Here is a 24,990-nt window from a genome sequence, read left to right as displayed (position 1 = left end):
ACGGACATGCGCAAGGCCGCCGACTTCAAGCATGCGTATTAAGAGCATCGAGCTATACGGGTTTGATGGCCGGCCAAGATGTCGTCTGCACCTCGGCATTGTTGATCATTATTTTCCGGCAGGGTTGACGATATTTCGAACGATATTCGATGGTTAATTCAATTTGAAAGCAGCCCCACTGCTACGCAAGCACTACATTAACCACCGTGATATCAAATTATCTCGAGAATGGCTGCCAGCCGTGAAACTGAGGTGAGATATTCTAGTTATGTACGAATTGCAGTGCTGTTATATACGTGACTCGCTTTTTAGCTATCATATATATTATTTAAATCCCATTGTGACAACCGGCAGGTTTTCACACTTTGTTACATCAATTTCTTTCCATTCAAACCACCGAATAGAAAGTTTCACCGATTTGCGGTCCTAGAAAGAATTAAACATGTATTTATTATACTCGTATCTTATTACATTGTATTCCGTATGCGCACCTGACGTGGTTATGCGATATTGTAGACATGCTTCGAAAAACGAAATCATATCGGAATCGCAACGCTTTTAATTTGCGGCTAATCGGCCGCCGCACTGTTTCATTACTACGTGTCTGTACGTATGAGTTTTCATCCTACGACCGATACCTGCAATTAAATGTTAACGAAATAAGGGATAAATTTCACTCGGGCATCGCTCATTAAATTCAATTAGCTGCGGATATAAATACGTTGAATTGTACGCCTAGATAAAATAATAATTCGACACGTCGAACTAGCCGAGGCAAAGGATCTCTCATGTATATAAGTATAAAAATCATACTCTGTCATATTTTCAGGTACAATCCTTGAAGGAACAAGGTAACGCGTGCGTTAAGGAGCAAAAATATGCCGAAGCGATGTTCCATTATACGCACGCGATCAAACTGGACCCCAAAAACTATTCGTTGTACAGCAACCGGTCATTGGTGTTTTTGAAAATGCAGCAGTACCACTTTGCCATGGAAGACGCGATCATGACCATTCAGCTGAAACCCGATTGGACAAAGGCGAGAACCAGAACCCTTTCGATCGCAATTCGTGCAACCCCCCACCGAGGCTCTAGCTATTTATAATAATCTCCTCTGTTTGTTCCAGGGTTACTACCGTAAGGCGGAAGTCGAATCACAGACCTTTCGGTTTAGCGAAGCTCTCCAGTCCTACAGTAAGGCTCTGAGCTTGCAGCCAAATGACCCCAGTATTCTAGACGCCATGAAAAGGGCTTCGAAACAGCTCATCAAAGACAGGAGAGGTATAAGACTGCACCACTTGACGTAAATATGACGTGTATCCGTCTGTACATCAATTGTCGAACTAGATGTTGATACAGACGGAAAAAGAAAGGTAGACGAAAAGTTCGTCTGGATTCTCTATATAGCTACACGAATGCCGCATAAATACTTCCCAAAAATATCACACGTCTGCCCCACGTATCCTGACAAATAATAATTTCACTTTATGTTCAGGCTTGCCTATCACGTGGCGTTTTGATTCTCGGTTTTAGTATAGATCGCGAATAAACTTTCCTCGTAATTCGATGGTTACGAAGTCCCGTATATATATATATATATGTATACACACACATGTATACCGCTTGGATAGTGAAACTGGTTTTGCATAATCATTTCAGCCGACCAACAGATACCTTGGCTGGGTGCTGGGGTGGGAATAATACTCGGTGTCATCGTGGTGATTGCCGATTACGTCTTCACTAACAAACCGACCTTAACGGTAGGTAAAACAATGACCTAGGTCCTAAATTTATCTACACGATGTTTAACGGCCCGTTGTCACCGGTATTGTACTCAAGTTGTTCCCTTTTATCCCCGAGACTCGGGAGTTTATAAGACGAGCTTACCGCGGACACGTGCAACATACCTCCTCTCCGCAGTTTGAACGCGTGTATAAATTCGCATTCGTGATACAGACATGCATACGCGTACAGCACGCACTTGTTGAGAGAGATTAGTACGTAATATACATTTATGTAAATATATACCTAATCTACGGCTATCTATCTACGTGTTGAATTGTGGCGTGCAGAGAAGAACACGCCGATATCCATCTCTCTCTTCCACTGGTATAGAGTGGGATCTCTATGCGTAGGACAATGATGAAATCAAGTTTTTACCCTAATTAAATCAAATCAATGATTCACAACTTTGCAACATCGTATACGTATATTGACGCTATACGTGAGGAACTTAGTGCGCATACAGCTTTGGAGAACGAGATGTTTGTAGATCGAATCACGCGTGATTAGCTCAGTTATATTCCGAGCTAACTACTTATATATATTGCATAGGGAGACACAGAAATCATAATTTGAAATAATGTAAACGAATCCTTTCAATCTCTTGACTAATTTTCTCTTTGAATTTACAATTCTTCTCTAATTACTCATCATTACACATGATCAGAGATAATAAATTCCCAAAGTAAATTTCTTCCTATAAATGTTTATAGATTTGCAAACATTTTCAGCACTTTAGTATACTAAAATGCGTACGAAGAGAAACAAGAGTTGACAGAACTCTGAATCCGTGCACCTGGAAATAGATAAATATTCGTTTGCTATATGCATTTTAGCCATGTCAGAAGTGTGAGTGTATGATCTTTATGGTTTAATGACTGAGCGTGTATGTAATCGATTTAAAAAGCAACTATTACAGTGCTCAACATTCTCTACAGAGCGATTGCGTAATACTAGCGCTTATTGTAACACTGCGTTATTCTGCGTTCGATCTTGAATACGTTCTGTCAAGTCTGATAGTTAGCATTGTGAAAAAAAATGGTAAATGGGACGAAGAACTACTTTCGCGATTAAAGTAAATTAAAGTATATTATCGAAATTGAGCGAACGCATTGAAAAGTAATCTATTCTAATTGTCAATTTGATTACTGAAAAACGAGCCGACCTATCAAGTTCTACATTCTGTAAGTAATCGATCGAATTGTCAGAGTTTTATAGGCGTACATGCCTACAACTTACACAATTTACGAGTAATGAAAATTCGATTCCAATTAGAATTAGTCGGGTTCAGTCGCCATGTCTACTGCATTATTCTTCGTGATATTTATTTTATGCTACGAGCGCAGGCTTTGTTTTCGAATCGCGATTCAATCGTCTCAATCATCTGCAAAGCAAAACAATCCGCCATGTCAAGTTGCCGCTGATACTCTAGCATCTACATCACAGGCAGGGAATAAATTTTGATGTAAATATTTATCACGTCGGTGATCGTAACGTCCTATTAAAACAATAGATGAAATATGTGAATCGGCGATCTGTTTTATAGCTAAGAATTTATTTCACTGGAAATTTGAATTGTAAAACCTAAAAGTCTCGTTCTATACATTCAAGTTCTTGGAAAATAATGGACTATCTATATACAAGAAAAAAAATATACCTCACAATCAGCAAGTCTTCAATCTGCGCGTTCATTTTCAGAGGAATTTATAAGAAAAGGTCGTAAGCGAGCAAGAATCAAATATTTTCTTCAAACCTGCAACTTCGAGTAACCGGTTGAAAATTTGCTTAACTATCGAATATCTGCATTTAGCACCCTTTACTGATGGCTCTGCTTACCATCGCCATCGCCATGCTCGGATTTGGGATCGCGAAGGGTTGCCGTTATTTCGTAAAATGTCAAAGACGGTCGCTGCTTGAGCCGCCGGTGGATCTCCTCGAGGGCAGCAAGGAAGAACCGGAGGACTCGCAGCAGGAGCAGATGAGCAATGAAGACAGGGACAAGCATCCGAAATATAGTAAAGCTCAGGCGAGACAGCGGTTCAAGAAAGGAAAGTCGTAACAAAACGTGGCAAACGATTTCTTCTTCAACGTATTCTAGATCCCAGCGGACGGTTTAGGATATTCCTGTCGTTTATCTTAGCCCTTTATCCCATCTCCGTCATACGCGTCTTACAATTAGACTTTTACAAACATCGCGCATAATAACTTGCACGGTGGCTGCAGGGATACGACGACTTATTTCAATTGATATACCGTACTATACAGGAAATAATAGGCGAGCTCAAGGGGTTCTTCACCATTCCGCAATGATTCCACTCTCTCACCATAAAAGTCCTTGTTATAGCACGTGCGAGCATGACTTTTATTATGTTGACACAAATACTTTTGACCACTCGCGCAACTTTCGTGATTTTCCCCCCATTCTTAATAATACGCAATATGTTACCATTACGTGAGAGTAGCTGTAGCTGGATTTATTCAAGGAAATAACATTTCATTACTCGGTGAAAACAAGAAATCCGAAAAATAGACGAAACCGTTTATTCAACCGCGATACCGCGAGTCCAATTAATGTGGAATACTCGGCGGAAAATCATATTTATATTCGCGGGTACGGGTTGCGACCGGGACTATTGCACTATAAGGTAATGAACAATATGTGCAGAAAATTAATTATATACAATGTATTGGTTACATATAGCTCCCGTTTTCTACCATATTTGTATGATGTATTGAATTATAATGAATGTATGCTCTATAAATAAATAGACGTCGGACCGATCGATGCATTTACTATATCTCGTTATTGGAGATATAAAAAACTCATTACACGATTTTGAATAAAGTACCGTACCGCTACCTAATGTTTCGTGCATTCGTTTGTACGCGCAGCATAATATACACAAGTTGAAGACAAGTCTGACAATAAATACAATTACATAAACAGGGGTACCTGCGGTATTTGTTTCTAGGAATTATTTAAAAAATATGCAGAAACCTTGAAGGATACGCATTACATAATACATATGTATACTCGTATTATGCCTCGAAATAACCACAGTTTCCTCTTAAATCAAGCACTCCTGTATTCCTGGCTTTAATAGCTAATGATAAGCATACAATCCAAACGCGTCAGTCGTATAGAAATTGAGTACCGACAAAAGGATAATGCTGAAGTATTCGAGATGCAAAACGTTATAAAAATGTCAATACTCTACAATCCTGAAGACGTGTTAATTTCACCAGTAATAGCGGCAGTTGCAATTCGGTATAGCATAAATTCGATCTTTAAAAGGTATTATTATATGGCTAAACGTAGAAAATTCCGGTCATAATTAATTTGTATAAATCTGGCATCATTGTAATAAACGTATTAAGACTAAAAATGTATAGTACAATGTGTCCATTGATTCATGTGTCACACGCGTGCCTGCATGGCACTGTATTACTTTTCTATGGGGGAGAATCGATTCTACAGAAATCAGTTCTACAGAGCAAACGTTCTGCAGAATATCTTGTACAGACTCGTTTCTACAGAAATATTTATCTCTAGAATATAATTTTCCTACAGAACGGAATTCGAGATTCACATCAGAAATAATCCTGCATAAATTATTCTACAGTAGAATTGTTCTACAAAATAATTTTCGAGTTTCACCATCCAACACAATAACCGTTCGACATAGCACACGTTTAACACACACATAAATTCAACTCAAATAATTTACATCAAATTAGATTAAATTAAATCGAATGAAATCGGAATGTACGGAATTGATGATTAGATGTATTATTTTCACGATTCGATGATTACTCGGAACGTGCGTTGTGTAAAACACAATCTGAAGGAAAATATTTTGTAGAACAATTCTCCTGTAGAATAATTCATGCAGGATTATTACTGATGTGAATTTCGAATTCCTCTGTACAAAAATATTCTGTGGAAAAATATTTCTGTAGAAAGGAGTGCGTAGAACATATTCTAATGAACATTTGCACTGTAGAACTGATTTCCGTACAGTCGAACCGCATTTCTTTACTATCAGTGAAAGACAGGAGTAAAGTAAATAGTTGTACGCCCTGGTTTCCAAAAAATTCCCATTACCAACGAATTCGACAGAAGTGGTTCTGCCCTTTGTGCAGTCAGACGTGAGACGCGCAGTCCTGTGCGATAAGTGATAACTGCCGGTTGGAACGACCTCAAATTATAATTACTTATAAATACATCAGAGTTTTGTACGATTAATAACACAAAATTGATTAAGTAGTCAAGTTCTGAGTATAAGGTTATTGTAATCCGGTGTATATATTTTAACTGACAAAGATTATAGCGGTAAGTGTTTCGCATTACAGCGCAAATGAAACCAATAAATTTTAGATACATGCCTACGTATATGAATCTGTTGACAATCAAACGTTCCAAGTAGTCGTATATATGTAGGGCATACTAGATTAGGGACTGGGGAAAATGTGAATGGCAATTAATCTGTCCTACACATCAAAACTCGTTACATGGTGCAAATGGTGAAAATGTGGAACTCACATTCCAACGCCAGCTCGAGTCTTTGTTTGATCAACTTTTACACGGTAGACGGCAAGCGATGGAGTGGAGATCACATTACCTGTAGAACGTATAATGTGTAATATCTATCAAATACTAAGTTTTCCATCCTACAGAGTAATTTCTTCAACGTTTGGCATAATTTGTCGTTCGTTTTAATGGGATCTGCATAAAGTCTAGCTTTTAAAATTCGAAACGGCGTGGAAGAGTACCTGTAAACCACATGGTGTAAACTTCATTCATAGATAAGTTGACCAGCCGCCGAAGTCTATTTGCTCTTCGCTGCTTTTCATCGCATCCAAAAAAGGAGTTGAAATCAAACGTGTCGTTCTATGCGTCATTTGATACAAATTTTTTCTCGGCAAGGTATACGTACTCGAAGCATTTTCGTGAATAGCATCACAGCTGACAGTGATTTATTCGCAGATGAAGAAAAGATCTACGCAACCATCCATCCGACTTTCCTAATGGCCAAACCGCGTGCACGGGTAATATTTCAAAGACGATAACGCTTTGCATGCGCATTCAATGTGGTGCGTTTGAAATTGTATAAATACTGCATACAGGTGGAATTTCTTTGTAGTGAGATTTAGTAGGTTTATGTTATTTCAATGTAAACCACCGTTTTGTAAGATTAGATCTGTGATAATTGATACAGGAAAACCGGAAGTGACCTCGTGACTATCGGTTGGTAGATTTGTGAGAGCGAGATACGGTGAAAAAATATAATTAAGTTCTGTTAGTACCAACAGCCGTATCCGCCGTAGCGACGTTGGTAGGTTCCGAAAGGGCTGCGGCGAGGGAAACATGTTAGCAATTCTACAGCTTATATATTTACGAGAAATCGGAAGTATATGGTCTTACAGGTAGTACATTACGTCCGGTCAAGCGGTAAACGCAGGCATCTAATACGTAAGTAATGTGCGTACAACCCATAAAGATAAATGGTGAAACGGAAAAGTTGAAAAGAGACGAGCGAATACAAAGAGAAATGTAACGATGCAAATGGGAAACGACAGAGAGACGGAAATGATGACGGAGACGAGAACGCGAGGTGTAAGTACTCGAATTTGCACGAGATCGGATTCTCGGTTCAGGCAACAATGAACTTGGCGGGGGGTTCGAGGGGGAGTGAAGGGGCCTATGGGGGGCAGCTGGGGCTTTAGGGAGTTGGGATCACGAGCCAACAAGCGCTGAATATGTAGTGAATCCTACAACTGCGCATGCGTAGAACGTACTATTTTGTTCCCCCGGTTGAGACCGCGTCACGAAGCGAAGCAAGGCAGGGAAACGGAGTGTATCAATGCGCAATCGCATCGAAACGTTTCACGACTCCCGAGGACGAGGAATAAACAGACACGATGCTCGGAGGAAACGGCAAGCAGGCAGGGCAGGCCTCGCGCGTGGAAGACTTTTGAGCGAGTGCTCGCGCACAGAAAGGCCAACGATGGACCAAACGAAAGCGGCCGCCTCTAGGCTCTTCTACACCTCATGCATTGAGAACAAGGACGACTTGGAAGAGGTAATATTAATATTTTAAATAATCCCTGGATACGTATCAAATGCGAAGTCGGCCATTGTTGTGACGGTCCCGTGTTTGCGGAAGCGGCCGCACGCGGCGTCACCTGTTACTAAATACCTATTTTCGCGGGGAATTCAAATCGACTGTGACTGATTTATATTATCGTAGATGAAAATAATTATCCTACAGGGAAAGCTTGTGTATATAAGAAACGATAAAACAAAAAATACATACTTCATTACTATAAACTGTTCCACGAAGAATAAAAATAAATGAAACTCGAAACAGTGATAATCAGAAAGAACATTTTTTGTAGTACTAAACAGAGTTGGTGATGAAAATTCAACATTGAGTTTGTTACACAAATCCGGCAGTATTTGGTCGGTGAAAACAAACCCAACTCCCGAAAATTCTCATGCTGTTTGAATCCGTAACGACTCATTGTTAGATTTCAACAAGTGTATATACTGCGATGTCTCCCTCCTTTCTGATAGGACGTTTAAACACAGCTGCTGACTACTTTTACATACATAACACGACAACGAGTCCACCTTACACATATGAAATTTTTAACTTTAATAATTAACGAATGTTTACGTGGGTACATTGTGAAATGCTAGTGCAATATTTTTACACCTAATGTCTGTTAGGAAAATACTAAATTTATCATATTTTTGTTGCCTTGTTGTACCATTAATGAATATGACATTTAGTAATTTAACGCACTTTGATCTTTTCACCAGAAGTTCGAGCGCTGCTACACAATTTTGCAAAACCTCACTTCGGGACTCTCTGAGAAAGAAGCCCACGATAGCCTGAATAATGCAGTGTGCAAGGATAAGACTCACGAAGAAGTGTCTTTGGGACTCTTGGTAGTTATTCTGACTGAGCCACCCAATGCAGCCAAAAGTTATCGTGACTTGACCCTTATTACTAGAGATGGTTTAGCCATTGTGTTAGGTCATCTGAACCAACTAGTACTAGAAAGATATTTACGCCTTCACGATACAGCAAGAAGTCAGTTATTATGGCTTCTCAGAGAAATGATAAGAACGAGTGTGACAAATGTCGACAACCTTTGTTCGAGTTTATTGAGGCATGCTGCTGGCGGAGATACCTCAGTGAGAAATCTATTTCTGGTCGATGCTCTCTTGGACATATTTCAAGAGAACCGACCGTGGCTAGATAAATTCCCATTCTTGGTTGCCTCAATTGTCTATACTTATCTACGTTTAATCGAGGACCACACTGCTCCACATTTAGCTACTCTTAGGCAGAAGGAAGTCTCGTTTATGGTGTCGCTGATCAGAGAGAGATGTGCTGACTGTTTAGTGATCGGCAGGTAATCAGATTCAAATGTTACATTCATCCAATTATATACTTTGCACCTAGATGTGTGGTAATTACAAGATTTTTCAAATTGTACAATCTGAAGAAAGCCTTAAAGTGCTAAGAAAAATCATAATATGCCTCAAGTTTCTTTTAAAGTTATAATCACTCCTATTTCGTATGATTGTACAACAATTATCTGTCATTTTCATAGAACTCTTGACAATGAATAATGCAATGAAATATTATTTTCAGAGATTTGGTTCGACTGTTACAAAATGTTGCAAGGATACCAGAGATTGAAGCTCTTTGGAAAGACCTGTTACTGAATCCAAAGTCCTTGTGTCCAAACTTCGTTGGTGTATTGCAACTTCTACAAACAAGAACCTCTAGAAGGTTTTTACAGTCAAGACTGACACCTGACATGGAAAGGAAACTGGTATTCTTAACGAGTCAAGTGCGTTTTGGCAACCATAAACGGTATCAAGATTGGTTCCAACGACAATACTTGGCCACTCCAGAGTCTCAATCTCTCAGATGTGACCTCATTAGATTTATAGTTGGTGTTATTCATCCAACGAATGAACTCTTGTGCTCTGACATTATTCCAAGGTGGGCCGTGATCGGCTGGCTGTTCACTACCTGCACATCCACCGTTGCCGCTAGTAATGCCAAATTGGCATTATTTTATGATTGGCTATTTTTTGAACCTGAAAAAGATAATATAATGAACATAGAACCAGCTATTCTAGTGATGCACAATTCGATGAGATCACATCCTGCTGTCACTGCCACTTTGTTAGATTTTTTGTGCAGGGTAAGTTAAACATTTGACACTCAAATATTGACTACACGACAGAAGTCAGATCAACCAACATTTTCATTTGATCTTGAACATCATAAAGAGAACATACATATTTCAGATAATTCCAAATTTCTACCCGGCGTTGACTGAGAAAGTTAGAAGTGGTATTTTCTCCTCACTCAGGCAGATTTTGGAAAAGCGTGTGCTGCCTAGTCTGTATCCATTATTTGATAGCCCGAAACTAGACAGAGAATTGAGAACCAAAATACGGGAAACCTTCAAAGAATTTTGTCTACCACCCAATACTGATCCAGGTAATCCTCAGTTGTGTACTGCATGCGTGCTACCATATCAATGCCACTGCCAGCTTATTTTAAATAACAGAGCTGATTTTCATAGAAAATGTCAATAATCAATAACGTCAAACCTAATTTTTTAGCACTACCATTTTGAATAATCATTTGTCACTCGACTGCTTACTAACACTGTTTTTTGCACAATCTTTTTGACCAGGTAATAAGCTTCCAATCCCAATGTATTCAGGTAAAATGGAGGAACTTAATAAGGATCTTGGTCCTGGGCTGATGCTGGAAGGACCTGGAAATACATTGGATAACAATCATGTGGGACAAGATGAGCCAGCTTTTAGTGATGAGGAAGAAGAAATGCCATTACAGTAAGTGGAGCATTTGTATTGTTCAACTTAATCCATGTTTTACAAATTTTCCCCGCTGTCTTGCAACATGTGTTATACAGAGTAAGTAGTGAACATTCGAATGGTCCAACTTACTTCTCCTAAAATTCTAGAGCAGAAGCAGTTGGTTTGTCAGGTCGACCAACTGTCATAAATTCGGATGACTTGTCGCCTCGATGTACGTAACATTAAAAATTTTGACAGTTGGGGACAGACCACTGTTAGCTACTCGCTCTATACAACGCAATCATGTTTTTAGTTTGTTGTTCATATTATTAAAATTACATTCACTCATCAAGTGCTGTATTTGACTTGGCAGGATTGTTACAAAAATTGAAGAGGAAGAAGATGAGGATGACATGCCACTTGCGAAAGTGAAACTAAAAAATGACCAAAGGAATGCCAATTGCGTCATTTTAAAAGAAGAGAAGGATGTAGTACCACAGTTGAGTTTCATGTTGGAACCTCCAGAATTGGGAGTAGCGGTTGAAAGCTTACATCTGGAACCTGATAATGAGGCCAAGTAAGTTACTTTTCATACCAGCCTTTAGCACAATTATTCACTATTAAGCAATTCAGTTTTTCATACAACCATAACAAAAAGTAATGAAAAAAATATTTTATTTACTTGAAAATGTAAGTTGCAATTCAATTTCGAATTGAACCTTGCTACTGATTGTTTTTTCAATTAGATTTACAATAAGTTTGTAATTGAATATATAAGTTATACCCCAAATTTATGTCTGCAGGTGTCAAGCTATGGAGAGGATAGTTCAATTAGTCATAGAAGACGAAATCGAATCGGAAACGTTACCTGCGTTAGCATCAGCGATATCTACAGTTCTATTTTTACAAACGACGTCGCAGATATTCCCTGCAGATAATCTAAATGACGAGAGTTTGGCAGATAGTATAAGCACACCGTTATTTGTAATGTACAGAAACCAATTTCAGTTGTGCAAAGAAGAAGACAAGCGTCGAAAACTCTTATCTAGAGTTTTGGCAGAAGTTCAAGCTATCCAGCCAAGAACTGGATACTTACTTTTGTATTTTCTTAAAGTTTGGGGAAGAGAAGAAGAGAAAAGAGAAGGCGAGCCTAGGTTAGTAGTCTTGATTTTGAAAAACATCGTTAATATATTCACCACATCAAATCAGGACGAATGGTCCATGATTTGAAACAAATTCAAGTAGCGTCTAAGCTTTGACAAGAAATTTATTTACTATACTTTTAGCTATGACTATTTTCTTTTCTTTTTCAGTAACGAGTTAAACGACGTTAAGGCGTTAGTGTACAAGGATTTTTGCTCAGAACGAGAAAAGAAATTAGAAGCATGTCTTTTGGCAGATTTAAAGGTAAAGCACTATAAATATGTTATATGAACTAATTTAATAAAAACTAGATGCAAATTTCCTGGAACTATGAGCTCAACTAACATCACAGTCAATATTATTTTCAATTACAGCTTTGCCATGAAGACGACATACACTTACTCTGTTACTTAATCCCTGATGTCTACATGGGATTTCAAAATGTGGCAGTTGGAAATGTACACCTATTACAACTAGTGGTATCAACTGTTGACGCCAGTCAATTGCAGGACCTAATTTGCCAGATAATGCAAGGTCACTTGAGAATGCTCAAAAAGGAATCATTTACCAACATTCTCACGGCTAGTCTACATTGGGAAACATTCGAGCAATATTGCTTCTGGCAGCTTATTGCTGCACACGACTTTTCTATTGAGTCTGTCTTACCTATATTGCCCAAACTAGAATTTCGAAACCATGCAGAAGCGTTGACGTCAATCCTGTTCATGCTAAAGCAAGAAAAGTTAGTAGTTGCAATTAAATTTTTATTATCTTTCAATTCTATTGATTACAAGTTGAATATCACGTTCAAAGTAGATATAGAAGCAAGTTAATAAATTAATCTTGTCTCTGGTATTCACAGACCCACAATGGAGCTATTACGACAGCTTTTTTGCCGGCACAGTGTTGACGGAGATATGTTTGTGGTAGCTGCATTACGTTACTGGTGTCGCGAATACGAAGACAAATTGGGCGAGTTAGTAGCAAATTTATTGAGTACACGGTATCCTGCGACTAGCCCTAACAAGCGGAAGCGGACAACAGCTAAGCATGCGCAACAGTCAGGACCTCCAACGGGAGAACAAGTACTAGGACACCTTGACCAACTGAGACAGCACTGTCTGTCGTCAACTGAATTGGAATTTTATCAGTTGGATGGGATGCAGAGAGCATTGCAGCAGGCACAAGCTTCGAGCAATGATTCTTTACGTAAAAGTTATGGGGATCTCTTTGCTCTAGCCGAAGTTAATGAAGAAAATGAGCCACCCCCACCTCCACCAAGGAAACACGCTGCCAATACAGCGAGCGGCGGTGGAGGGAAAGGAGGTCATAGAAAAGCTGGTGCCAGTACAAGAGAAAGACCTGCTGCCAAACGTCCGCCACCGCGAGATAGGACTACCGAAAGTAGTGATCAGAGTAGCGAAGTGAGTATTTTAAAAATGAATAAACATTTACTGATTTACACGAGTTTTTAATTTAGTTTGGGCATTAAAATTTGAGCGTAGGGAGCAGCATTTTAGTTTTGATTTGAGCAGAGACAGACATTGCGTATTTTACTGCAAACGGTTCACCGATTTGCGAGATAAATCTATGTTTTGTTTGAGTAACATTTATTCATTTTTGCCTTCTTTTCTAGCCTCTTAGGAAGCAATTTCAGCCAAAATTTTCGCGTTGAAATATCACGTAGAGTGTCTCTGAAATGCGTCGCATATTCTAGTGCCCTTATATTACTTCTATCGCCACTATATAACCGAATTTGCACGGACGCCACTGTGGCAACAAGTCCAACAGCGTGCCTCATTTTGACAAAAATTTTCATTTAAGTCAAGTCTAAAGGATTTATTTTGAATTTCAGGAAGAAGAAATCATCAAACCAAAGCAAGCAAAAAAAAGAAAAAAGATAAACCCTGTTGGCTCTGATAGCGACTGACCACCCAGTGTCTTCATGCGACATATGGACCACGTGCGCGTGTGTGCAGCAAGTTAATCCAGTTTTAAGAGTAGTAAGATAATATAATATGCTATGCATAATAGAGTAAGCAATCTGTAAATAAACGATACGCCAAAAGTCCAACAGTCCTGAGATATCTATGACAAATACTTTGCAATCTCAGAAAAATTTTCATGCTTGCTAAGCTGTAATTTATTTTTCATTACTTTTCATCGGTTCAACCGTTACAGTTTTATCCATAAAAGAAGTTCGTATCAGTCTGCGGCTTTATAAAATTTAGATTAAACTTCATTTTCAGGAGAATGCAAAGCAGAAAGTATGTACTTTGTTTTACAGAGACTTTTATCGGCATTACTTAGTAGTTGCTATTTTGATTCGTTACTCATATTTGCGCAGAGATTAAGGACACGCGTTAATATTAGGTATTTTGTTATGCGAAATAATGTATGTCGAGTATATATGAGGCCAACAAATGTTTATCTTATTTTATTGTCATTTTTGTAAATAAAATTTAAGTAAATTGGTTAACTTTTATTACTTGATGAAAATCAGCTACTCAAACGGATGCTCTTACTCAATTCATTAGCAGACCATCGTCGTATGAGTAGAAGAAATAGACAGTTCAATGACCAAACTGTATTTCATTTGCGCCCGTCGTAGCACAATATTTGATATAAGGCTAACGTGTAAATGATCTGAGAGATGCGATAACCATTTATTACCAGCTATGTACATTTCCTGTAAAATCAGTTAAATAGTCTAAGTAACCACGCTGAATTATGTATTTTGGAATTTGTACATAATAATGAGAGTATGGATTTCATCGTCGATTTTCATACTCAATTTATATTCGTATCAGCATATTCATTTTTTTAAGTAAAAAAAGTGGAATATGACATTACTCGTAGACGAAATTCATAACTAGTTAAATGATAAAAGGCCGGAGTTTCAAAGTTGTTACCAGATAAATTTTTTTACTGTAAATAAATAACTAAATTCGTGGATTTTAAGCGAAAAAAGTTTATGAAAGAGTGGAAAATATAAATTGTAAACATTCTAATGTTTTTCAACGATCTTGTACACACGGAAACATGTAAATGTAAATACATAGATTATCGTAATACGAAATAACCAGTTTTATTGTTACAGACATTTAGAATTACCTATTATATTACTAAACTAAGAGCTAGTATCGGAGTCCTACTGATAATTTTACAGATAACAATAAGACAATTTGAAACTGTCAGCATAAAGAAATACATATGTAAGTAATTTCATTCGTTTCTTACACAAAACATTAACAAAATCAATGAAATTCCCTCATTTATAGAATCTATGAATTGTGAATAAAATGAAGAATTTCATTGAGAAATTTAACAGCCTCGTACTGGAAAATTAATACCATAATTTTTATAAATGCTGTACTTGTTATAAAGAACAAAGTTTCTTGTAGTCTTAAATTTGATCGAACAATGCAATAGAGTTCCCAATTTATAATCAATTTTCACATAAGTATATCTGTGATAATATTGCTGGATACAGTACAGTTTACACGATAATTACGCACGTTTTAGGATTTGGTTAGCGCTCCTCCGACTGACATTGGTGTTTAGTGTCCTTTCGGTAAGAATTGACCCACTTTCTTTGATAAATCGTTGACTGAAGAATATAAAGACAGTTGCCCTAATGGGCTTTGGTGTGACAACCGAAAATCGTCGTGTGCTTGCGTTCCCTGAGATGTTCCAACGGTAGAGTTAAGAACTCATTGCGGAACATCACAGAGTTACCGATTTCGACATGATGCTGGCTGCATTCATCTTCCGAGTAACACAGACGTCGCAATGGTAAGCCCAAGCCTGTACTTAGCCTGTGTGTAATTACCGACTTGTCAGCGATACAACAAATTAATAACGAGAATAAATTTCTTCCAAAATTCGTAGCAAAACAGTGATTTAATTAAAGTATAGGTACCAGAGAGGAGAATGTATACATAGATCATAAATAATAATAGATCAGATATGATAATGATGCAGTGACCAAAAAGTATATATTATATGTACCATATGCGTTCCATGTACGATATTAATATATACGATCCATTTACGATTAATACGTGATGCATACTATAAATTTTATAATTTTCCAGGAGACTAACTAGATTATCTACAATTATCGGCTATAACATGAAAATAGAAGAATTATTCATTTCGAAATGGGATTCTATTCGACACGCGCTCGATGTATTCCATAACATTAATATTCATAATTATTCCAACAACTTTTCATTTGCTCTCTCGATCTTGAATTTTGGTAGGCATAAAATCCAAACGCTGTTTTAGCTAGTCGCAAGTGAAGTATCTACGTTGTGTAGAGGAGCAGAATTGTTTTTCGAAACGTATTCGTATGGAAAAAAATTCAGAGTAACTTTAATACATCACGGATGCGCTAATTTTGATCGAGATGAAATGGATTCTCCGTATATCAGACAGTATTTAACGCAGTGTCGTAATTTAAAGACCTAAAAGGGTGATAGAGAGAGAACGAACGAAGCTTCTTAAAACTTGCAGTGTATTTTAACACACATTTGAAAGGTACGAGCAAAATTTTGTATCATACAACTGTCGCAGAACTGCAGCGTTATTAGCTGACCCGTTAACTGAAGAATATATCTTTAGTCAACGGCTAACCGTCGAAGGGCCAAGTCGCTTGAGTCTGGAATCGGCAGGAAAGACAAAGTGCGTATTTCTTGTATGAAATGTGATAACTAGAATCATTGTACATCATATGATATCATCATACGTCATACATCGTACATCGTTATTCATAGTATTAAAGTTCGAAACCAATGTTTGGATGCTTGGATGTTCAGAAAATGACGTCGGCCGAATTTTTTTTTCCATCGACGTCATCGAGCTATAGTAACCGAAAATCGGCTAGCCGAATTCCTCAGTCTGGAAATAACCGCGCAGTAGAGCGGACGGATGAGAATCGCGCTCCGCAGATTTCGAGTACCGGGTTAAATTCTTTACCTCCTGGATCCTGCGCTCCAGGTCCGCTACCTGGTGAAGCTCGACTTCCAGGACAAGCGCTCCGGGGTTCCTGTTTCATGTTTAGGATGAATTATTTCAATTCATTTTTTGCGTAAGCTCTAATTCAGTAGCTGTCATTGCGCTATTAAATTTTCTCCGATTTTTTATGATTTTCTCATAATCTTCTTGTTAAAATGTGTCTATACTGAAATTATAATAATCCTTACGCAATATTTTTGACGTGTTCTGATGCTGAAAATATTTCTTAGTATTCGAGGTATAACCCGAAGTGGTTGTTGGTGGTTGTTGGAGGTGGTTGGCAGTGGTTGGAGGTGGTTGGAGGTGGACGAGGAGGACCAGGATTTGTGCTCGGTAAGTAAAACATTATAATATTTGATAACAATTGTAATTATATTTCATCTGAAATATTTCAAACTTGTCATGTTTACAATAAAATATTTCAATTCATTTTTCGCGCAAGCACATATTCAGTAGCTATAAATGCGCTAATAAAACTTATTACATTATTAATCGGATAATTAATTCTATTAATCCTTACATAATATTTTTGCTGAGTACTTATACTAAAAATATTTATTACTATTCAAGGTATAACCTGAGGTGGTTATTGGTGGTTATTGGTGGTTGTTGGGGGCGGTTGGCGGTGGTCGAAGGTGGACGAGGAGGAGGACGAGAAAGATGAGGAAAACAAGGTGGACGAGGAGGACGAGGATTTGTGCACGGTGAGTAAAACAGTTTGATAATATTTAATGACAATTGTAATTATATTTCGTCTACAAGTTTTCAAATTTGTCATGTTTACAATAAATTATTTCAATTCACTTTTGTAAGTATTTATGAATATACCATCTATGAATATTCATTGTTGGTATATAAGGTCTGGCAACGTACCTACTTTCTGTAAGAGATGTTGAAGATTTTCAACATAATTATGTTTCAGTTCTGTGCCCCACCTAGTGATCCACTAGTACATATCCTCCGACGTGACATCGCTGTGCTACGTATAAAGAAGAAAAGATTTATTAGGATGCGAATTGCTCCTCTCTTCTTGCCATTGTGCTTTCAGCCATTGTTGTGCTGTGTGTTTAAAATTTAGGACAGTATATGATATAGAATAACAGGTACAGCTACCAATATAGCACTACAATAAATCTTATAGAAATGAGCTCTCATTGAGATTTCTCTGTATTTATAACTCGACGCGAGAAGGCAAAAATCAATGTAATGCCATCCGTAAGGTAATTGGACTCGTATTTGCACTACGAGAACTCGTTGGGCATTTTGCGGTGAAGTTTGAAAAATTGTTGTACAAGAAATTAAATAACTATAAAAATGGATAAAAAATATTATCTCTAATAGTGAATGTAGCTGATACAGCTTTAACCGTATAGTGATTATGTTAATGATCTATTGTGACAAGATTGGAATTAGATAAGCTCTCTAAATACTTTTTTCTAGTCTATTAATTTATATCATGTATATGTAAATGTATACTTCTTCAGTTTATACAATCACTGCACTAGGATTACCCTTGCCAAGTTTTATGTTGCGCTTGTGTAATTTGTATATTATTAACCGTACGTTTTACTCTATTTGCGACAAGTTGTGAGTGTTTCTAATTTCTTGGTAATTATTTATGTACATGTATGTGTATATACGTATATGTATACTTATGCATGTGTATATATATATACACATATTTAAAACTAGATTTTTACAATAAACACAGAGGTTTTAGTATATTCACATACGGATTTCTGTGTTTAGGTATACTTATCTCTAATACGGAGTTCTTCGTAATTCGCATTTGTTCTTGTAACCCAATGTCCTACATACGATGGCAAAAATCTAGAACCAACTTAACTGAGTCTCAAAGCCCTGTTGACATAAAAGCAGCTATTTGATAGAAATTATAGTTTATAGTTTACACAGCCCATTGCATGATGTTTCATTATAAATACATATGTTTCAATGTATTTAGGAATAATTTATCACATATACAGAGGTCATGTGCAAATAATAAATGAATTGATTCGACCGCAGTTTGATGTATTCATTGGAGCTTTAACAATAAATTTAAGCTTCGTTACCTCTTTTATTTTATTATGGATAATCAAAAACATTTCCGACTATTCGTGCTGTGGAAGCATGGGGATTAAACCAAATGTAACAAAAGATTAGAAACAGTGTATGTAGAGTACGGGAATTTTTCTAACAATGCAAACACGTGCCGCTAGCTCAGTTTTGACATATCTAGAATACCACGCCTTGCGAATTAGCTTACCAGACAGAGACGAATGATGAATTTTGAGGACTGCATTATCGTTCTTGAATACTCTATGCCTCATGGGAAAAGAAAATCTGTAACGATAAAATTGATGCACCGGATCATCGTCGACTTTAACTTTTGAAATGTCCTACCATTTCCGAACACCTCCAACCATCCTATTTACCTATATTACTAGATTAGCTATGATATGAAAAGAGAAGAATTATTCATTTCGAAATGGGATTCTATTCGAGGCACGCTCGATGTATTCCATAACATTACTATTCATAATTGTTCCAACAACTTTTTATTTGCTCTCTCGATTTTGAATTTTCATAGGCATAGAATCGAAACGCGGTTTTAGCTGGTCGCAAGTGAAGTATCCGCGTTGGGTGGAGGAGCAGAATTGTTTTTCGAAAAGTATTCGGATGGAAAAAAATTCAGAGTAACTGTAATACATCACGGATGCGCTAATTTTGAACGAGATGAAATGGATGCTTCGTATATGGGACAGTATTTAACGCTGCGTAGTGATTTAAAGACCTAAAAAGGTGATAGGGAGAGAAAGAACGAAGCTTCTTAACACTTCGAGTGTATTTTAACACACATTTGAAAGATACGAGCAAAATTTTTCATCATCCAACTGTCGCAGAACGGCAGCGTTATGAGCTGACCCGTTAACTGAAGGATATATCTCCAGTCAACGGCTGACCATCGAAGGGCCTGGCCGCTTGAGACTGGAATCGGCAGAAGAGATAAAGTGTGTATTTCTTGTATGAAATGTGAAAGCTAAAATCATTATACATCATATCATATCATCATACATCATACATCATACATCGTACATCATACATCATACATCATCATACATAGTATCAAAGTTCGAAACCATAGTTTGGATGTCGGATGTTCAGAAAGTGACGTCACCAATTCAAAATCAGCTAGCCGAATTCCTCAGTCTGGAAACAACCGCGCAGTAGAGCGGACGGATGAGAGTCGCGCTCCGTAAATTTCGAGTACCGGGTTCTCAACCTCCCGGATCCCGCGCTTCGGGTCCGCTACGTATTTCGAGTACGGGGTTCTCAACCTCCCAGATCCCGCGCTTCGGGTCCGCTACGCGGTGAAACTCGACTTCCAGGATAAGCGCTCCGTGGTTCCTGGTTCACGTTTACAATAAATTATTTCAATTCGTTTTTCGCGCAACCCCAAATTCGGTAGCTGTCAGTCCGCTAATAAAATTTCTCGACTTCCAGGATAAGCGCTCCGTGGTTCCTGGTTCATGTTTACAATAAATTATTTCAATTCGTTTTTCGCGCAACCCCAAATTCGGTAGCTGTCAGTCCGCTAATAAAATTTCTCGACTTCCAGGATAAGCGCTCCGTGGTTCCTGGTTCATTTTTACAATAAATTATTTCAATTCGTTTTTCGCGCAACCCCAAATTCGGTAGCTGTCAGTCCGCTAATAAAATTTCTCGACTTCCAGGATAAGCGCTCCGTGGTTCCTGGTTCATGTTTACAATAAATTATTTCAATTCGTTTTTCGCGCAACCCCAAATTCGGTAGCTGTCAGTCCGCTACTAAAATTTCTCGACTTCCAGGATAAGCGCTCCGTGGTTCCTGGTTCATGTTTACAATTAATTATTTCAATTCGTTTTTCGCGCAAGCCCAAATTCGGTAGCTGTCAGTCCGCTAATAAAATTTCTCGACTTCCAGGATAAGCGCTCCGTGGTTCCTGGTTCATGTTTACAATAAATTATTTCAATTCGTTTTTCGCGCAACCCCAAATTCGGTAGCTGTCAGTCCGCTAATAAAATTTCTCGACTTCCAGGATAAGCGCTCCGTGGTTCCTGGTTCATGTTTACAATAAATTATTTCAATTCGTTTTTCGCGCAACCCCAAATTCGGTAGCTGTCAGTCCGCTAATAAAATTTCTCGACTTCCAGGATAAGCGCTCCGTGGTTCCTGGTTCATGTTTACAATAAATTATTTCAATTCGTTTTTCGCGCAACCCCAAATTCGGTAGCTGTCAGTCCGCTAATAAAATTTCTCGACTTCCAGGATAAGCGCTCCGTGGTTCCTGGTTCATGTTTACAATAAATTATTTCAATTCGTTTTTCGCGCAACCCCAAATTCGGTAGCTGTCAGTCCGCTAATAAAATTTCTCGACTTCCAGGATAAGCGCTCCGTGGTTCCTGGTTCATGTTTACAATAAATTATTTCAATTCGTTTTTCGCGCAACCCCAAATTCGGTAGCTGTCAGTCCGCTACTAAAATTTCTCGACTTCCAGGATAAGCGCTCCGTGGTTCCTGGTTCATGTTTACAATTAATTATTTCAATTCGTTTTTCGCGCAAGCCCAAATTCGGTAGCTGTCAGTCCGCTAATAAAATTTCTCGACTTCCAGGATAAGCGCTCCGTGGTTCCTGGTTCATGTTTACAATAAATTATTTCAATTCGTTTTTCGCGCAACCCCAAATTCGGTAGCTGTCAGTCCGCTAATAAAATTTCTCGACTTCCAGGATAAGCGCTCCGTGGTTCCTGGTTCATGTTTACAATAAATTATTTCAATTCGTTTTTCGCGCAACCCCAAATTCGGTAGCTGTCAGTCCGCTAATAAAATTTCTCGACTTCCAGGATAAGCGCTCCGTGGTTCCTGATTCATGTTTACAATAAATTATTGCAATTCGTTTTTCGCGCAACCCCAAATTCGGTAGCTGTCAGTCCGCTAATAAAATTTCTCGACTTCCAGGATAAGCGCTCCGTGGTTCCTGGTTCATGTTTACAATAAATTATTTCAATTCGTTTTTCGCGCAACCCCAAATTCGGTAGCTGTCAGTCCGCTAATAAAATTTCTCGACTTCCAGGATAAGCGCTCCGTGGTTCCTGGTTCATGTTTACAATAAATTATTTCAATTCGTTTTTCGCGCAACCCCAAATTCGGTAGCTGTCAGTCCGCTAATAAAATTTCTTGACTTCCAGGATAAGCGCTCCGTGGTTCCTGGTTCATGTTTACAATAAATTATTTCAATTCGTTTTTCGCGTAACCCCAAATTCGGTAGCTGTCGGTGCGCTAATAAAATTTCTATAACTTTACAATCTTCTCATAATCTTTTTGGTAAAATATGTCGATAAAAAAATTATATCAAACCTTACACATTATTTTTGATTTGTTCTCACGCTGAAAATATTTATTAGTATTCGAGGTATAACTCGAGGTGGTTGGCGGTTTTCGTTGGAGGTAGTTAGGGGTGGTTGCGGGTAATCTCAGTGATTCAGGAGCAGTGGGACGAGGATTTGTGCTCGGTGAGTAAAACACTTTTATAATATTTCATGGCAATTGTGATTATATTTTATCTGAAATATTACAAACTTGTCACGTTTACAATAAATTATTTCAATTCATTTTTCGTGCAAGCACATATTTAGTAGCTATGAATAATCTTATACAATTTATTATATTATTAATTGATTAATTAATATTCCTATAATATTTAATGGCAATTGTAATTATATTTCGTCTGAAATATTACAAACTTGTCACGTTTACAATAAATTATTTCAATTCATTTTTCGTGCAAGCACATATTCAGTAGCTATGAATAATCTTGTACAATTTATTATATTATTAATTAATTGATTAATTACATTAATCCTTACACAATAATTTTGATGTGTTCCTATACTAAAAATATTCATTACTATTCCAGGTATCACCCGAGGTGGTCGGAGGTGGACGAGGAGGAGGACGAGCTGGACGAGGAGGAGGACCAGGTGGACGAGGAGCAGGACGAGGTGGACGAGGAGGCGGCGGGGTGGGTCGTGGGAGAGGACCTCCCCTCTCCTCAGAGGAGGGGAGAGGGAGGGGCAGGGAAGGGGGAGAGGTGGGAGGGGAGGGGGAAGGGACGGGAAGGGAAGGGAAGGGAAGGGAAGGGGGTGAGGTGGGCGGGGAGGGGGAAGGGACGGGAAGGGTAGGGAGGGGGGGGAGGGGAGGGTGGTGGGGAGGGGAGGGTGGTGGGGAGGGGGGCGGGAGGGAGGGTGGTGGGGAGGGGGGAGGGAGGGAGGGAGGGAGGGAGGGAGGGAGGGAGGGAGGGAGGGAGGGAGGGAGGGCGGGAGGGCGCGGGGGGGGGGGGGGGGGGTGTACTGCTCTATTAACTCTAACGGGCTCGCATCGACATCCATCCTCCACTCTCTCCCTCTCTCCCTCCCTCCCTCCCTCCCACCCTCCCCGCGCCCTCCCGCCCTCCCTCCCTCCCTCCCGCCCACCCTCCCTCCCTCCCTCCCTCCCGCCCCCCCTCCCACCCCCTCCCCTCCACCCTTCCCTTCCCTTCCCTTCCCGTCCCTTCCCCCACCCCGCCCACCGCTCCCCCTTCCCTTCCCTTCCCTACCCGTCCCGTCCCTTCCCCCTCCCCTCCCACCTCTCCCCCTTCCCTGCCCCTCCCCCTCCCCTCCTCTGAGGAGAGGAGAGGTCCTCTCCCACGACCCACCCCGCCTCCTCCTCGTCCACCTCGTCCTCCTCCTCGTCCACCTGGTCCTCCTCCTCGTCCAGCTCGTCCTCCTCCTCGTCCACCTCCGACCACCTCGGGTGATACCTGGAATAGTAATGAATATTTTTAGTATAGGAACACATCAAAAATATTGTGTAAGGATTAGTGTAATTAATCAATTAATTAATAATATAATAAATTGTACAAGATTATTCATAGCTACTGAATATGTGCTTGCACGAAAAATGAATTGAAATAATTTATTGTAAACGTGACAAGTTTGTAATATTTCAGATGAAATATAATTACAATTGCCATTAAATATTATAAGAATATTAATTAATCAATTAATAATATAATAAATTGTATAAGATTATTCATAGCTACTAAATATGTGCTTGCACGAAAAATGAATTGAAATAATTTATTGTAAACGTGACAAGTTTGTAATATTTCAGATAAAATATAATCACAATTGCCATGAAATATTATAAAAGTGTTTTACTCACCGAGCACAAATCCTCGTCCCACTGCTCCTGAATCACTGAGATTACCCGCAACCACCCCTAACTACCTCCAACGAAAACCGCCAACCACCTCGAGTTATACCTCGAATACTAATAAATATTTTCAGCGTGAGAACAAATCAAAAATAATGTGTAAGGTTTGATATAATTTTTTTATCGACATATTTTACCAAAAAGATTATGAGAAGATTGTAAAGTTATAGAAATTTTATTAGCGCACCGACAGCTACCGAATTTGGGGTTGCGCGAAAAACGAATTGAAATAATTTATTGTAAACATGAACCAGGAACCACGGAGCGCTTATCCTGGAAGTCGAGAAATTTTATTAGCGGACTGATAGCTACCGAATTTGGGGTTGCGCGAAAAACGAATTGAAATAATTTATTGTAAACATGAACCAGGAACCACGGAGCGCTTATCCTGGAAGTCGAGAAATTTTATTAGCGGACTGACAGCTACCGAATTTGGGGTTGCGCGAAAAACGAATTGAAATAATTTATTGTAAACATGAACCAGGAACCACGGAGCGCTTATCCTGGAAGTCGAGAAATTTTATTAGCGGACTGACAGCTACCGAATTTGGGGTTGCGCGAAAAACGAATTGAAATAATTTATTGTAAACATGAACCAGGAACCACGGAGCGCTTATCCTGGAAGTCGAGAAATTTTATTAGCGGACTGACAGCTACCGAATTCGGGGTTGCGCGAAAAACGAATTGAAATAATTTATTGTAAACATGAACCAGGAACCACGGAGCGCTTATCCTGGAAGTCGAGAAATTTTATTAGCGGACTGACAGCTACCGAATTTGGGGTTGCGCGAAAAACGAATTGAAATAATTTATTGTAAACATGAACCAGGAACCACGGAGCGCTTATCCTGGAAGTCGAGAAATTTTATTAGCGGACTGACAGCTACCGAATTTG

The 24,990-nt window shown here is 38.8% G+C and overlaps 2 protein-coding genes across 4 annotated transcripts; both read left to right on the top strand.

Annotated features, from left to right (window-relative positions):
* The first annotated feature begins 55 nt into the window (after positions 1 to 55).
* LOC107225500 (dnaJ homolog subfamily C member 3 homolog) lies at positions 56 to 6,175 on the top strand. The gene is made up of 5 exons (XM_015665991.2): positions 56 to 252; positions 830 to 1,039; positions 1,128 to 1,281; positions 1,660 to 1,760; positions 3,593 to 6,175. Exons 1-5 carry the CDS (start codon positions 229 to 231, stop codon positions 3,839 to 3,841), a joined length of 738 nt encoding a protein of 245 aa, XP_015521477.2. The 5' UTR covers positions 56 to 228; the 3' UTR covers positions 3,842 to 6,175.
* Positions 6,176 to 7,645: 1,470 nt separating this feature from the next.
* Positions 7,646 to 13,895, top strand: LOC107225499 (integrator complex subunit 3). Of its 3 annotated transcripts, none has more exons than XM_046742935.1 (11): positions 7,646 to 7,865; positions 8,612 to 9,207; positions 9,450 to 10,011; positions 10,118 to 10,313; positions 10,513 to 10,675; positions 11,013 to 11,216; positions 11,443 to 11,793; positions 11,953 to 12,046; positions 12,157 to 12,524; positions 12,645 to 13,206; positions 13,638 to 13,895. In XM_046742935.1, the coding sequence occupies exons 1-11, from the start codon at positions 7,647 to 7,649 to the stop codon at positions 13,710 to 13,712; spliced, it is 3,390 nt and encodes a 1,129-aa protein (XP_046598891.1). In that variant the 5' UTR covers position 7,646; the 3' UTR covers positions 13,713 to 13,895. The 3 variants fall into 3 exon arrangements, with proteins under 3 accessions (XP_046598891.1, XP_015521476.2, XP_015521475.2); XM_015665990.2 differs by having other exon boundaries at positions 7,647 to 7,865; positions 8,609 to 9,207; positions 10,543 to 10,675; XM_015665989.2 differs by having other exon boundaries at positions 7,647 to 7,865; positions 8,609 to 9,207.
* The last annotated feature ends 11,095 nt before the right edge of the window (positions 13,896 to 24,990 follow it).

This window comes from Neodiprion lecontei, chromosome 6, assembly GCF_021901455.1.
Source record: "Neodiprion lecontei isolate iyNeoLeco1 chromosome 6, iyNeoLeco1.1, whole genome shotgun sequence".
NCBI classification, from domain to species: domain Eukaryota; kingdom Metazoa; phylum Arthropoda; class Insecta; order Hymenoptera; family Diprionidae; genus Neodiprion; species Neodiprion lecontei.
This window is presented reverse-complemented; position numbering and strand designations above follow the sequence as displayed.

Excerpts from the sequence above, each read along its gene's own strand:
- LOC107225500 (XM_015665991.2), top strand. The coding sequence starts at position 229 with ATGGCTGCCAGCCGTGAAACTGAG. Across the intron at positions 1,040-1,127 it reads TGAAACCCGATTGGACAAAG|GGTTACTACCGTAAGGCGGA; the intron begins GCGAGAACCAGA and ends TGTTTGTTCCAG. Across the intron at positions 1,282-1,659 it reads GCTCATCAAAGACAGGAGAG|CCGACCAACAGATACCTTGG; the intron begins GTATAAGACTGC and ends TAATCATTTCAG.
- LOC107225499 (XM_015665989.2), top strand. The coding sequence starts at position 7,647 with ATGCGCAATCGCATCGAAACGTTTCACGACTCCCGAGGACGAGGAATA. Across the intron at positions 10,012-10,117 it reads TGTTAGATTTTTTGTGCAGG|ATAATTCCAAATTTCTACCC; the intron begins GTAAGTTAAACA and ends TACATATTTCAG. Across the intron at positions 11,794-11,952 it reads AAAAGAGAAGGCGAGCCTAG|TAACGAGTTAAACGACGTTA; the intron begins GTTAGTAGTCTT and ends TTTCTTTTTCAG.